Here is a 15,447-nt window from a genome sequence, read left to right on the forward strand (position 1 = left end):
GGGCAGCATGCTCCGTTCCCCTGCTATGTATGTTCTGTCTTTACTTTCATGTTTAAATCTTCCGCCAGGAGCCCTGAATGGCTGGCACCGAGTGGCCATTCAGGGCTCCTAGCAGGTTTTTTAAAGTCAGTCTGGAAAAGTCATATATAAGGCGCTGCAAGATCTATGGATGCGATGCTGGAGGCCAGACATACAGTCATGTCCGTAAATGTTGGCACCCCTGAAATTTGTTGGCACCCCTGAATTTGTTTGTTGAAATGTTGGCACCCCAACAGAAGAGGATTGCAGTAACACATGTTTTGCTATACACATATTTATTCCCTTTGTGTGTATTGGAAATAAACCAAAAAAGGGAGGAAAACAAACAAACAATTGGACATAATGTCACACCAAACTCCAAAAATGGGCACCCTTTCAAAATTGTGGATAAATAAGATTGTTTCAAGCATGTGATGCTCCTTTAAACTCACCTGGGGCAAGTAACAGGTGTGGGCAATATAAAAATCACACCTGAGAGCAGATAAAAAGGATGGCACTGTAGCTAATCTCCCTGGGCGTGGACGTAAGAGAAAAATTTATGAAATGTGTCAACACAGGATAGTCCGAATGGTGGATAAGCCGCCCCAAACAAGATCCAAATATATTCAAACTGTCCTGCAGGCTCAGGGAGTATCAGCATCAGTGCGAACTATCCATCAACATTTAAATGAAATGAAACGCTATGGCAGGAGACCCAGGAGGACCCCACTGCTGACACGGACATTAAAAAGCAAGACTGCCAAAAAGAACTTGAGTAAGCCAAAATCCTTCTGGGAAAATGTTTTGTGGAGCTTTTTGGTCATTCTATTGCTTACCGAAAACAAAATGAGGCCTACAAAGAAAAGAACAAAGTACCTACAGTGAAATATGGTGTAGGTTCAATGATGTTTTGGGGTTGTTTTGCTGCCTCTGGCACTGGGCGCCTTGAATGTGTGCAAGGCATAATGAAATCTGAGGATTACCAATGGATTTTGGGTAGCACTGGACAGCCCAGTGTCAGGGTTTGCGTCCGAGATCTTTGGTCTTCCAGCAGGACAATGACCCCATACATATGTCAAAAAGCACCCAGAAATGGATGGCAACAAAGCGCTGGAGAGTTCTGAAGTGGCCAGCAATGAGTCCAGATCTAAATCCCATTGATCACCTGTGGAGAGATCTTAAAGTTGCTGTTGGGAAAAGTCACCCTTCCAATAAGAGACACCTGGAGCAGTTTGCAAAGGAAGAGTGGTCCAACATTCCGGGTGAGAGGTGTTAGAAGCTTATTGATGGTTATAGGAAGAGACTGATTTCAGTAATTTTTTCCAAAGGTTGTGCAACCAAATATTACGTTAAGGGTGCCAATAATTTTGTCAAGCCCATTTTTGGACATTCTGTCCAATTAGCTTTTTTTTTTTACCTCCCTTCTTTGGTTTAGCTCCAATACACACAAAGGGAATAAACATGTGTATAGCAAAACATGTGTTACTGCAATCCTTTTCTGTGAGAAATACTTCATTTCATGAGGGCCAACATTTACGGCCATGGCTATATAGCGCTATATGTCTGGCCTCAGCAGCGCAGCTATTTAAGTGTCCCCTGCAGTGCAGGTATATTGCCCCCCCAGCGCAGGTTAATTGTGCCCCCCCCAGCGCAGGTTAATTGCTCCCCCCGCAGCGCAGTTAAGTTGTGCCCCCCACAGCAAAGGTATCCCCACTGAACAGCAGCGGGGAGTAAAAACAATTAGGAGCGCTGTTGGCTGGCCGGGGATCACCTATCCGCACTGACTTTGAAAACCCCGCCGAGAGCCCTGAATGGCCACTCAGTATCGGCCATTTAGGGCTCTCGGCGGGGGTTTTACAGTCAGCGAGGATAGGTGATTTTACATTGAGCTGGCCTGGGAAGCGGGTGGTGACACAATTAACCTGCGCTGCTGGGGGGGGGGGGGGTTCAATTAACCTGCCCTGCAGGGGGAAATCTACCTTTGCTGCGGGGGGACACATAAATAGCTGCGCTGCGGGGAACACAAATAGCTGCGCTACAGAGGGAATATGCCTGCGCTGCGGGGGGGAACATTTATAGCTGCGCTGTGGGGGCCAGACAAATAGTGCTATATGTCTGGCCCCCCCACAGAGCATCTATAGATCTTGCAGCACTTTATATATGACTTTTCTAGAATGACTTTAAAAACCCCGCCGGGAACCCTGAATGGCCACTCTGTGCCAGCCATTCAGGGCTCCCGGCGGGGGATTTAAACATCAAAAGTAAAGATAGAACATACATCGCATGCAGTCTGCTTCCCTGGTTAATAACTTCTGATCACATCGGGTCTCAGAAATGAGAATGAGACCTGGTGCGATCAATCCCTCAGCCCCTGTACTACTACCCCCAACATGGAACAGACGGTTACATGATGGGGGTAGTATTACAAGCACTACTGTATTCTAACCAGCCACCGTAAGACTCCCGCAGCCCCCATCATGGAAAACAGTCTGTTCCATGATCTGAGTAGTAGTCCCACAGCATCGCTGGAGTCTGCTGCTTTCACCTCTTCTGAGCATGCTCAGAAGTAATATTTCGAAAACAGATTTTAAAAACCATTTGCAAACAGATGACATTAACCCCTTAAGGACTCAGCCCATTTTGGCCTTAAGGACTCAGACAATTTAATTTTTACGTTTTCATTTTTTCCTCCTCGCCTTCTAAAAATCATAACTCTTTTATATTTTCATCCACAGACTAGTATGAGGGCTTGTTTTTTGCGCGACCAGTTGTCCTTTGTAATGACATAACTCATTATATCATAAAATGTATGGCGCAATCAAAAAACACTATTTTTGTGGGGAAATTAAAACGAAAAACGCAATTTTGCTAATTTTGGAAGGTTTTGTTTTCACGCCGTACAATTTATGGTAAAAGTGACATGTGTTCTTTATTCTGAGGGTCCATATGATTAAAATGATACCCATTATTATATACTTTTATATTATTGTTGCGCTTAAAAAAAATCACAAACTTTTTAACAAAATTAGTACGTTTATAATCCCTTTATTTTGATGACCTCTAACTTTTTTATTTTTCCGTATAAGCGGCGGTATGGGGGCTCATTTTTTGCGCCATGATCTGTACTTTTTTTTGATACCACATTTGCATATAAAAAACTTTTAATACATTTTTTATAATTTTTTTTAAATAAAATGTATTAAAAAAGTAGGAATTTTGGACTTTTTTTTATTTTTTTTCGTTCACGCCGTTCACCGTACGGGATCATTAACATTTTATTTTAATAGTTCGGACATTTACGCACGCGGCGATACCAAATATGTGTATAAAAAATGTTTTTTACGCTTTTTGGGGGTAAAATAGGAAAAAACGGACGTTTTACTTTTTTATTGGGGGAGGGGATTTTTCACTTTTTTTTTACTTTTACTTTTACATTTTTTTACATTTTTTTTTACACTTGAATAGTCCCCATAGGGGACTATTCATAGCAATACCATGATTGCTAATACTGATCTGTTCTATGTATAGGACATAGAACAGATCAGTATTATCGGTCATCTCCTGCTCTGGTCTGCTCGATCACAGACCAGAGCAGGAGACGGCGGGAGCCGCACGGAGGAAGGAGAGGGGACCTCCGTGCGGCGTTATGAATGATCGGATCCCCGCAGCAGCGCTGCGGGCGATCCGATCGTTCATTTAAATCGCGAACCGCCGCAGATGCCGGGATCTGTATTGATCCCGGCACCTGAGGGGTTAATGGCGGACGCCCGCGAGATCGCGGGCGTCGGCCATTGCCGGCGGGTCCCTGGCTGCGATTAGCAGCCGGGATCAGCCGCGCATGACACGGGCATCGCTCCGATGCCCGCGGTTATGCTTAGGACGTAAATGTACGTCCTGGTGCGTTAAGTACCACCTCACCAGGACGTACATTTACGTCCTGCGTCCTTAAGGGGTTAAAGGCTCATCCGTTTGCCATAGATTTCAATGTTAATTTTAACCTGTTCAGGACCCAGGGCGTACGGCTACGTCCTGACACCCTGGTACTTAAGGACCCAGGACGTACCTGTACGTAAGTGGGAATTTCGGTCTCCGCAGCGCGGGGACAGGAACGCCGCGCAAATGCCAAGGGGGGTCATCAGACCCCCCCATGTCGGCGATCGCGGAAAATCGCCGGTGAATTCACACCAGCGATTTGCGCAATTCCAGATCATGCAGATCTATGGTGACCCGGAAAATAAGGGGGATCGGGGTTGTCCAGGACACCTACGATCCCCCTGAAGGCATAGGAGTGAGGTGGCAGGGGTGCCATCCCTCCTATCCCTGCTATTGGTCGTATAGACGCGACGACCAATAGCAGATCGGGAGCGGGTTAACTTTCGGTTTCCCCGTTCTGCCTACCCACAATAGGCGGGGCAGAAACCAAGGAGGACCGGTGCTGAAGGTCACTTACCCATCTGCGGAGGCTGCGGGCGTCGATCGGCTGCGGTGATCAGCGGGCGGCGATGTCGTGCGGCTAGCTCCCTGGATCCTAAGCCGGTGAGTTGCCTAGCAACATCTGGAGGGCTACAGTTTGAGACCACTATAGAGTGGTCTTTAAACTGTAGCCCTCCAGATGTTGCAAAGCTACAACTCCCAGCATGCCCAGACAGCTGTTTGGGCATGCTGGGATTTGCAGTTTTTAAACAGCTGGAGGTCTACAGTTTAGAGACCACTGCACAGTGATCTCCAAACTGAAGCCTTCTAGATCTTGCAAAACTGCAACTTCTAGCATGCCCACACAGCAGTTTGCTGTCTGGGCATGCTGGGATTTGTAGTTTTGCAACATCTGGAGGGCCACAGTTTGGAGATCACTGTGCAGTGGTCTCTAAACTGTTGCCCTCCAGATGTTGCAAAACTGCAAATCCCAGCATGCCCAAACAGCAAACAGCTGTCTCGGCATGTTGGGAGTTGTAGTTGCGTACCTCCAGCTGTTGAATAACTACATCTCCCAGCATGCCCTTCGGCGATCAATACATGCTGGGAGTTGTAGTTTTGCAACAGCTGGAGGCACACTGGTTGGAAAATACTGAGTTAGGTAACAGAACATAACTGAAGGTTTTCCAACCAGTGTGCCTCCAGCTGTTGCAAAAGTACAACTCCCAGCATGCACGGTCTGTCAGTACATGCTGGGAGTTGTAGTTTTGAAACAGGTGGAGGGTACATTCACACTGGCAAGTTTACAGTAAGTTTCCTGCTTGAAGTTTGAGGTGCGGCAAATTTTTCGCCACAGCGCAAACAATTAGCCGGAAACTCACCGTAACCCGACAGTGCGAATACACCCTAAAAACACTACACTACACTAACACATAATAAAGGGTAAAACACTACATATACACCCCCTTACACTGTCCCACCCAATAAAAATTCATATTGTATGGTAGTGTTTCCAAAACGGAGCCTCCAGCTGTTTCAAAACAACAACTCCCAGCATTTCCGGACAGCCACTGACTGTCCAGGCATGCTGGGAGTTTAGCAACAGCTGGAGGAACCCTGTTTGGGAATCAGTGGCGTAGAATACCCCTATGTCCACCCCTATGCAATCTCTAATTTAGTCCTCAAATGCGCATGGCACTCTCTCACTTCAGAGCACTGTCGTATTTCGAGGAAACAGTTTAGGGCCACATATGGGGTATTTCCATATTTGGGAGAAATTGTACTACAAATTTTGGGGGGCTTTTTCTCCTTTTACCCCTTATGAAAAGGAAAAGTTGGGGGGCTACACTAGCCTGTGAGTGTAAAAAAATAAACATTTTACACTAACATGCTGGTGTTGCCCCATACTTTTTATTTTCACAAGCGTTAAAAAGAAATAAAAGACCCCCAAAATTTGTAACACAATTTCTCCTGAGTACAGAAATACCCCATATGTGGGCGTAAAATGCTCTGCAGGCGCACAACAAGGCTCAGGAGTGAGAGCGCACTATGTACATTTATTTGAGGCCTAAATTGGTGATTTTACAGCGGTTCTGACGCAAAAAAATAAATACCCACGTGACCCCATTTTGGAAACTACACCACTCACGGAACGTAACAAGGGGTATAGTGAGTCTTAACACCTACAGGTGTTTAATGTAAATTCTTCAAATTTGGATGGAAAAATGAAAAAAAAAAATGTTTTCACTAAAATGCTGGTGTTACCCAAAATTTTTCATTTTCACAAGGGAAAATAGGAAAAAAGCCCCCCAAAATTTGTAACCCCATTTCTTCTTAGTAAGAACATACCCCATATGTGGATGTAAAGTGCTCTGCGGGCGAACTACAATGCTCAGAAGAGAGGGAGCGCCATTGGGCTTTTGAAGAGAAAATTTGTTCGGAATTGAAGGCCACATGTGTTTACAAAGCCCCATAGTGCCAGAACAATGGACTCCCCCCCCACATGTAACCCCATTTTGGAAACTACACCCTTCACGTAATGTAATAAGGGGTGCCGTGAGCATTAACGCCCCACAGGTGTCTGACGATTTTTGGAACAGTGGTCCATGAAAATGAAAAATGTAATTTTTCATTTGCACAGCCCACTGTTCCAAAGATCTGTCAAACCCCAGTGGGGTGTAAATACTTAGTGCACCCCTTATTAAATTCTGTGAGGGGTGTAGTTTCCAAAATGGGGTCACATGTGGGGGGGGGGGTCCACTGTTCTGGCACCACGGGGGGCTTTGTAAATGCACATGGCCCCTGACTTCCATTCCAAATTTTTTTTTTCCAAAAGCCCAATGGCGCTCCTCCTCTTCTGAGCATTGTAGTGCACCAGCAGAGCACTTGGCATCCACACATGGGGTATTTCCATACACAGAAGAAATGGGGTTACAAATTTTGGGGGTCACTTTCTCCTAATACCCCGTGTAAAAATGTAAAATTAATTTACACATCCAAGTTTAACAAAAAGTCGTCAAACACCTGTGAGGTGTTAAGGCTCACTGTACCCCTTGTTACGTTCCCTGAGGGGTGTAGTTTCCAAAATAGTATGCCATGTGTTTTTTTTTTTTGCTGTTCTGGCAGCACAGGGGCTTCCTAAATGCGACATGCCCCCCTAAGATCATTTCAGCAAAATTTGCTTTCCAAAAACAAAATGTGACTCCTTCTCTTCTGAGCATTGTAGTGCCCCAGCAGAGCGCTTGAAGTCCATACATGGGGTATTTCCATACTCAGAAGAGATGGGGTGATAAATTTTGGGGGGCAATTTCTCCTATTACCCCTTGTAAAAAATTTTAAATTTGGGGGAAAACTAGCATTTTAGTGCAAACAGGTGACAAAGGACTGTAAAAAAAATCATATTGACATCAATAGGATCCTATTACAGCCGTCTATCAAACGGATTTGATAATGGGCATGAGTTAACAGGGACAAACATAAATGTGAACAAGCCCTAAGCTAGCAAAAAAAAAAAAAAAAAAGTGCAATTCCACAGAAAACAATTCTTAAAAATTAAAATCTATATTTGTGTAATTCGGATAGCTTCAAAGTCACATATCTAATACAATACTGAATAAGACTATGCGGTTTCGTTTGTTAGAGGCCTGCTATAAATGAACCAACCAGGGGTGGGGCTTGTAGCTTGTCTCCTCCCTCCCATTGTATGTGTGCCAAGTCCACACAGGAGGTGTCTGAGGAGCAATCTGCAAGTCGGACCTATGGCTGCCGTATTTTGGTTCCTGGTTTTATTTATCTCTCCAGGTAGGTTAGCTGATAGGTCCCGCACCATCTGAGAAACCTTGGCGTTGGTGTGCGGGCTCAAGTGTTTCCTTCATATAAGGATATACTGGCTAATGTCTCAGTTTTGCATCAGTTTTGAGGGTTAGCTAATGTCATTGTTTACATTAACCACAGTAGTGAAACCATATTGTGATCCATAGGTGCAGGTCCTCCACTCCAACGTAGGTGCACAACTGCAATTGGGGTTGAGCACCTTGTATCACCTTATATCACATCAATGTAATGGTTTGTTTCGTTTGTTACTTGTTTAATGCCGACTCATGTGGAGCATTCATTTATCAGGGAGTGAGAGCCTTTGAACCGAAAATTGTTCTTACCATTAAGGAAGTTAAGCTGGTTATCTAAGATTTTGTTAATTTCATGAATCCACAACTGTCTTACAGCAGGGGATGTTGAGTTCAGAATATATCTTTCAGCAGACTCTCCAGATCTTGATGACAGTGCAAACTTGCATGGATCGCTGTCAATGCATTCTTCCAAGCTTAGGCAAGTCACCTGAAACAAAATGTAGTTTAAGCAGCAGTTAAAACAATGTATTCGTGTGTGTCTGCAATTTCTTTAACTAGCTCTACTGACCATTAAGTGATTTAAATATGATTTAAAATAGGTTTAAAAACCTGCCTGGTTTTGTTATGTTTAGAGCAAAGAAAAAGTAGTTATAGTGCTCATACTGCTGTTACTGAGCCCCTGAGAGTCCTTTTCATGGTACACAGCTATTTCTTATTCTTTCCATTTGAGGAGAGCGAGGCCATAGCTGGGAATGGCTAGTAGTATACACACAGGACTACCCTTCCCTTTGTTGTCTGGCCAATCACAAATCGCAGACACTCATAGGGAATACAAAAAGTGTCCGCTATTGAGATGTCCCCTATTGGGAAAAAGGGCTTAAATTTTTTTCTAAATGACCAAATACTAAAATAACTTAAAAAACACGATAAAAAGCAATATTACAGTAGAATCATCCCTTATAAACCCCTTGTACCATTTCATCCCCCCTTTATACCCTGTGCCACTTTATTCCCCCTTACACCCTGTGCCACATAATTTCTCCTTGATCCCATCGGTGCCAGAGGGGGGTGATGATTTAGTACACGGAGTGATGAATTTGCACAAAGGGTAATAAAAGGGGAATTAAACAGCACCGGGGGGGGGGGGGGGGGTGTCAAGGATAAATTATGTGGCACAGGGGGGGATGATTTGGCACATGGGCAATAAAGTGGCACGAGGGGATCAGGGGGGGAGGGTGGTGGACGATTGATGAGGTTGGTGGACGTACAGAAGCAGGATACCACTGTTTAAACAGCAGTCTTCTGCTTCTGTGCTGGGGCAGTTGCATGGGGGCCCCCTGGGAGCATGGATCCTCTGGAGGGTTGACACAGGACCATAGACTGCAGGTACACAACCCAGGCTCTCTCTCTTTCCTGCACATAGTTGTAGCTATTCCCACTGCTTTGCTATGTTCCATTCTGGTCTATTACCAGAGATGAACTGAGCCTAACAACAAACAGTGGACAGCAGAATACAGAGGGGAAAAAAAATAAAAGACACCTAGTGGCAAAGAAATGACGTGGTTTACAAATATGTTACAGATTATATATGCTGTCAAATGGAGGAAAGTTGTGGGCCTACAACGACTCTCTACAGCTCCATCATGCATAATGTCTCATTTTTTTTTTTAACACTTCCCAACACATTCACTAGATAAGTTATAAATGCTAGAATGGTGCGGCTGTAGCTGCTGGGACTCTAACTGCCAGAACCGAAGAATCTGGTACCCTGTTTCCCCTAGCCACAAGTAGCAAGGAGAAGTTTGAAAGGAAAAAGGTTGATCATTCACTTGAACATTTGTAAAATGGGAGTATATGATAAAAAGGGGTTTATTCCTCATTCTGCAATTTTTCCCAAACTCATCTAGCCTCTAAAATACAAGAAACATGCTATAAGAAAAATTCCTACATGTTTTTATCATTGCTTTTGTTCTCTGGTTCCCCTGCTTATGGCACAGTATAGTCAGCACAGCGAGAGATAGCAACACTATAGTAAAATAGCAGAGCTACACTACACATACTTGACAGAATGAAGAACTGAACTAAAGGAGGATGCAACAAGGGGCAACTATGCATCAAGCATGTATTATATTAGTATTTGGCTGGGAGAAAACTTTTTGCTAATTGATTACAACTTTAAACATTATTTTATAAGTTTAACAGCAATAGTTAATTACGACTTTGGTAATAACCCCTTGTTGAGTTTGTTGTGGTACTCTTACTACAAGTAAGATCCTCCACACCTCTTGCTGCTTGGACTGTTTGTTGCCACAAAGACTAGAGATGTCTGGGCTGCAGTGATTAAATTGCAAACCATAGATATCTTTGTAATAGCATACATACTGTATATATAACAAATGGAGCAGGAACAAAAGTTGAGGTAGTGAGAAATCTGTTAATATAAACAGGTATTGATTGGTCCACAGCCAGTGTTTAGGATGCCTACTTTGTAATTAAGAGAATACTACAGAATTAACCACGCTCAAGTACAGGGAACTTGGATCTGGATAAAAAGAAGCAAAGACAATTATACCAATTGATAGATTGATTCACCATGCCAATGCTGCACAATTCACATTTTTGTCTGAACTGTACATAGTAGAAAGAAGCAGGACGTAGCAGAACTCGTTCTATAGGCACAGCAGTGAGTCCAGCAGACTCTCCTCAATTATCAGACATAATGACTGCTGTAAGGCTAGGTTCACACTACGTTTTGTACTTATGGTTCCCGTATACGGCTGGGAGGAAGGGCCGGGGCTTAATCGTGGCGCCCGCACTCAGCCATATACGGGAACAGTATTTAATGCATGTATATGAGCCGAACGGAGTGAACCGCAGCCTCTGGTCGGCTGCGTTTTCCCGACCGTAGGCAAAAACGCGGTCGACCACGTTTTTGCCTGCGGCCGGGAAACCGCATACGGCCGAAAACGCAGCCGACCAGAGGCTGCGGTTCACTCCGGTTGGCTCATAGACATGCATTAAATACGGTTCCCGTATATGGCTGAGTGCGGGCGCCGCAATTAAGCCCCGCCCCCTCCTCCCATCCGTATACGGGAACCGTAAGTACAAAACGTAGAGTGAACCTAGCCTAAGTAGTAAAATGGCAGCGAATTGCTGCTAAACTGGGGGCTGACAGAAGGTAGATACATAGGGGCTGCCCTAAAGTGGTGCACATGGGTCTGTTGTAGTGCAGTTTATGGATGGCATGTTGCCATGCGCATAGTGACTATTTGCTGGCTACACCAGAACCAGGTTCTCTGTAGTGTTCTTACAGTGTTTCCTTAACCTGTGGCTCTCCAGCAGTTGCAAAACTACAACTACTATCATGCTATAACAGCCTAAGGTAAAGTCTATTTTACAAAGCCAATCGGATAACCACCATTTAAGAAAATTGGAAGGAGTTTGCTGTAGAATACTGTTTAACGGTTAGTTAAGTCCATTCTTCAAAGCATTCAGGCCAAAATAAAAGTCAGATAATTAGCAAAAAAAAAAAAGTACTAATTTGAAATAAAAATTTTTTGTTGATGATTACTTTTTCCTTACAACGAAGTGATGTATTTAATTTAAATGCAGTAATTTCCACGGTGAACATCGGCAGTGGCAGAGTGCAGCGATCGGCGGCAGAAGAGGACGGCGATGCGGCTCCCTGGATCCTACAGAAGCCGGTGAGTTGCCTAGCAACATCTGGAGGGCTACAGTTTGAGACCACTGCACAGTGGTCTCCAAACTGTAGCCCTCCAGATGTTGCAAAACTGCAACTCCCAGCATGCCCAGACAGCTGTTTGCTGTGTGGGCATGCTGGGACTTGCAGTTTTGCAACAGCTGGAGGGCTACAGTTTGGAGATCACTGTGCAGTGGTCTCTAAACTGTGGCCCTCTAGATCTTGCAAAACTACAATTCCTAGCATGCCTACAAAGCAGTTTGCTGTCTTGGCATGCTGGGATTTGTAGTTTTGCAGCATTTGGAGGGCCACAGTTTGGAGATTACTGTGCAATGGTCTCTAAACTGTAGCCCTCCAGATGTTGCAAAACTGTAAATCCCAGCAAACAGCTGTCTCGGCATGCTGGGAGTTGTAGTTGCGTACCTCCAGCTGTTGCATAACTATATCTCCCAGCATGCTCTTCGGCAATCAGTACATGCTGGAAGTTGTAGTTTTGCAACAGCTGGAGGCACACGGGTTGGAAAATACTGAGTTGGGTAACAGAATCTAACTGAAGGTTTTCCAACCAGTGTGCCTCCAGCTGTTGCAAAACTACAACTCCCAGCATGCACGGTCTGTCAGTACATGCTGGGAGTTGTAGTTTTGAAACAGGTGGAGGTTTGCGCCCCCCCCCCCCCCATGTAAATGTACAGGGTACGGGTTTACAGTAAGTTTCCTGCTTGAAGTTTGAGCTGCGGCAAATTTTTCGCCGCAGCGCAAACTCCTAGCGGGAAACTCACTAAACCTGCTAGTGCAAATGTACCCTAAAAACACTACACTACGCTAACACATAAAAAGGGTAAAACACTACATATACACCCCCTTACACTGTCCCCCCCCCCCAATAAAAATGAAAATGTATCGTATGGCATTGTTTCCAAAAAGGAGCCTCCAGCTGTTGCAAAACAACCACCGACTGTTCAGGCATGCTAGGAGCTTAGCAACAGCTGGAGGCCCCCTGTTTGGGAATCACTGGCGTAGAATACCCCTGTGTCCACCCCTATGCATTCCCTAATTCAGTCCTCAAATGCGCATGATGCTCTCTCACTTCGGAGCCCTGTTGTTTTTCAAGGAAACAGTTTATGGCCACATATGGGGTATTTCCGTACTAAAGTATACTAAGTGTAAAAATGTTACACTAACATGCTGGTGTTGCCCCATACCTTTTATTTTCACAAGCGGTAAAAGGAAAAAAAAAGACCACCAAAATTTGTAACGCAATATCTCCTGAGTACGGAAATACCCCATATGTGGGCGTTAAATTCTCTGCAGACGCACAACAAGGCTCAGGAGTGAGAGCGCACTATGTACATTTGAGGCCTAAATTAGTGATTTGTACAGGGGTGGCTGATTTTACAGCAGTTCTGACATAAATGCAAAAAGATAAATACCCACATGTAATCCCATTTTGGACAAAACACCCCTCACGGAACGTAACAAGGGGTACAGTGAGCCCGCAGGAGTTTGATGAATTTTCATTAAAGGGGTACTCCGGTGCTTACACATCTTATCCCCTATCCAAAGGATAGGGGATAAGATGCCTAATCGCGGTAGTCCCGCAGCAGGGGACGCCTGCGATCATGCACGCGGCACCCCATTAGTAATCAGTCCCTGGAGTGTGTTCGCTCCGGGTCTGATTAAGGTCGACCGCAGAGCCGGCGGCATGTGACATTACGCCCCCGCTCCCGTGCAAGCTATCATGCCCCCTCCGTAGGCTTGCATTGAGGGGCAGAGCGTGACGTCACACGGGGGCGGGGGCGTGACGTCACACGCCGCCGACCTTGCGGTCGACCTTAATTAGACCTGGAGCGAACACACTCCAGGTACTGATTACTAATGGGGTGCCGCGTGCATGATCGCAGGCGTCCCCTGCTGCGGGACTCCCGCGATCAGGCATCTTATCCCCTATCCTTTGGATAGGGGATAAGATGTGTAAGCACCGGAGTACCCCTTAAAGTTGGATGGGAAAATGAAAAAAAAAATTTTTTTCAACAAAATGCTGGTGTTACCCTAAATCTTTAATTTTCACAAGGGAAAATAGGAAAAAAAGGCCCCCCAAAATGTTTAACCCCATTTTTCTGTGTAAGAACATACCCCATATGTGGATGTAAAGTGCTCTCCTGGCGCTCTACAATGCTCAGAAGAGAAGGAGCGCCATTGGGCTTTTGAAGAGAAAATTTGTCTGGAATTGAAGGCCACGTGTGTTTACAACGCCCCCATAGTGCCAGAACAATGGACCTCCCCCACATGTGACCATATTTTGGAAATTACACCCCTCATGTAATGTAATAAGATTTACAGATTTTTGGAACAGTGGTCCGTGAAAATGAAAAATAACATTTTTCATTTGCACAGCCCACTGTTCCAAAGATCTGTCAAACGCCTGTGGGGTGTAAATATTCACTGCACCCCTTATAACATTACATGAGGGGTGTAATTAAATACTGTGAGGGGTGTCGTTTCCAAAATGAGGTCACATGTGGGGTGGTCCACTGTTCTGGCACCACGGGGGGGCTTTGTAAATGCACATGGCCCCCGACGTCCATTCCAAACAAATTCTCTTTCCAAAAGCTTAATGGCGCTCCTCCTTTTCTGAGCATTGTAGTGCGCGAGCAGAGCACTTGACGTCCACACATGGGGTATTTCCATGGGGTTACAAATTTTGGGGGTCATTTTTTCCTATTACCCCATTGTAAAAATGTAAAATTTGGGGAAAAACAAGCATTTTAGTAAATTTTTTGTATTTTAGTAAATTTCAGTAAATTTCATTTACACATCCAACCTTAACAAAAAGTCGTCAAACACCTGTGAGGTGTTGAGGCTCACTGTACCCCTTGTTACGTTCCTTGAGGGGTGTAGTTTCCAAAATAGTATGCCATGTGTTTTTTTTTTTTTTTGGCTGTTCTGGCACCATAGGGGCTTCCTAAATGCGACATGCCCCCCAAAAACCATTTCAGCAAAATTTGCTTTCCAAAAGTAAAATTTGACTCCTTCTGTTCTGAGCATTGTAGTGCGCCAGCAGAGCACTTGATGTCCACACATGGGGTATTTCCATACTCAGAAGAGATGGGGTTACAAATTTTGGGGGGCATTTTCTCCTATTACCCCTTGTAAAAATGTAATATTGCGGGGAAAACTAGCATTTTAGTGAAAAAAATTTATTTACACATCCAACTTTAACGAAAAGTCGTCAAACACCTGTGGGGTGTTAAGGCTCACTGGACCCCTTGTTACTTCCTTGAGGGGTGTAGTTTCCAAAATAGTATGCCATGTTTTTTTTTTTTTTTTTTTTTACTGTTCTGGCACCATAGGATAGGGCCTTCTTAAATGTGACATACCCCCCAAAAACCATTTCAGAAAAAAATCACTCTCCAAAAACCTACTGTTGCTCTCTTCCCTTCTGAGCCCTCTAGTGGACCCACAGAGCACTTGACATACACATGAGGTATTTCCTTACTCGAGAGAAATTGGGTTACATATTTTATGAAGATTTCTCTCCTTTTACCCCTTGTAAAAATTCAAAAACTGGGTCTACAAGAACATGCAAGCGTAAAAAAATGAAGAATTTGAATTTTCTCCTTCAATTTGCTGCTATTTCTGTGAAAACACCTAAAGGGTTTTACAAACCTTTTGAATGTCATTTAGAATATTTGAGGGGTGCAGTTTTTATAATGGGGTCATTCATGGGGTATTTCTAATAAGAAGGCCCTTCAAATCCACTTCAAAACTGAACTGGTCCCTGAAAACTTTTGATTTTGAAAATGTTGAGAAAAATTGGAAAATTGCTGCTATACTTTGAAGCCCTCTGATGTCTTCCAAAAGTAAAAAAAAATGTCAACTTTATGATGCCAACATAAAGTAGACATATTGTGTATGTGAATCAATATCTCATTTATTTGGAATATTCATTTTCCTTATAAGCAGAGAGCT

At 44.2% G+C, this 15,447-nt stretch overlaps 1 protein-coding gene across 4 annotated transcripts in view; it reads right to left on the bottom strand.

Moving 5' to 3' along the window:
- TRIO (trio Rho guanine nucleotide exchange factor) overlaps positions 1-15,447 on the bottom strand; it is a 748,009-nt gene that overhangs the window by 27,618 nt on the left and 704,944 nt on the right. For all 4 annotated transcript variants that reach the window (XM_056520137.1, XM_056520140.1, XM_056520138.1 and 1 more), the window contains exon 49: positions 8,088-8,265. In XM_056520137.1, the coding sequence (XP_056376112.1) occupies positions 8,088-8,265 (178 nt within the window). The remainder of the gene's footprint in view (positions 1-8,087; positions 8,266-15,447) is intronic.

Source organism: Hyla sarda, chromosome 5, assembly GCF_029499605.1.
Source record: "Hyla sarda isolate aHylSar1 chromosome 5, aHylSar1.hap1, whole genome shotgun sequence".
NCBI classification, from domain to species: domain Eukaryota; kingdom Metazoa; phylum Chordata; class Amphibia; order Anura; family Hylidae; genus Hyla; species Hyla sarda.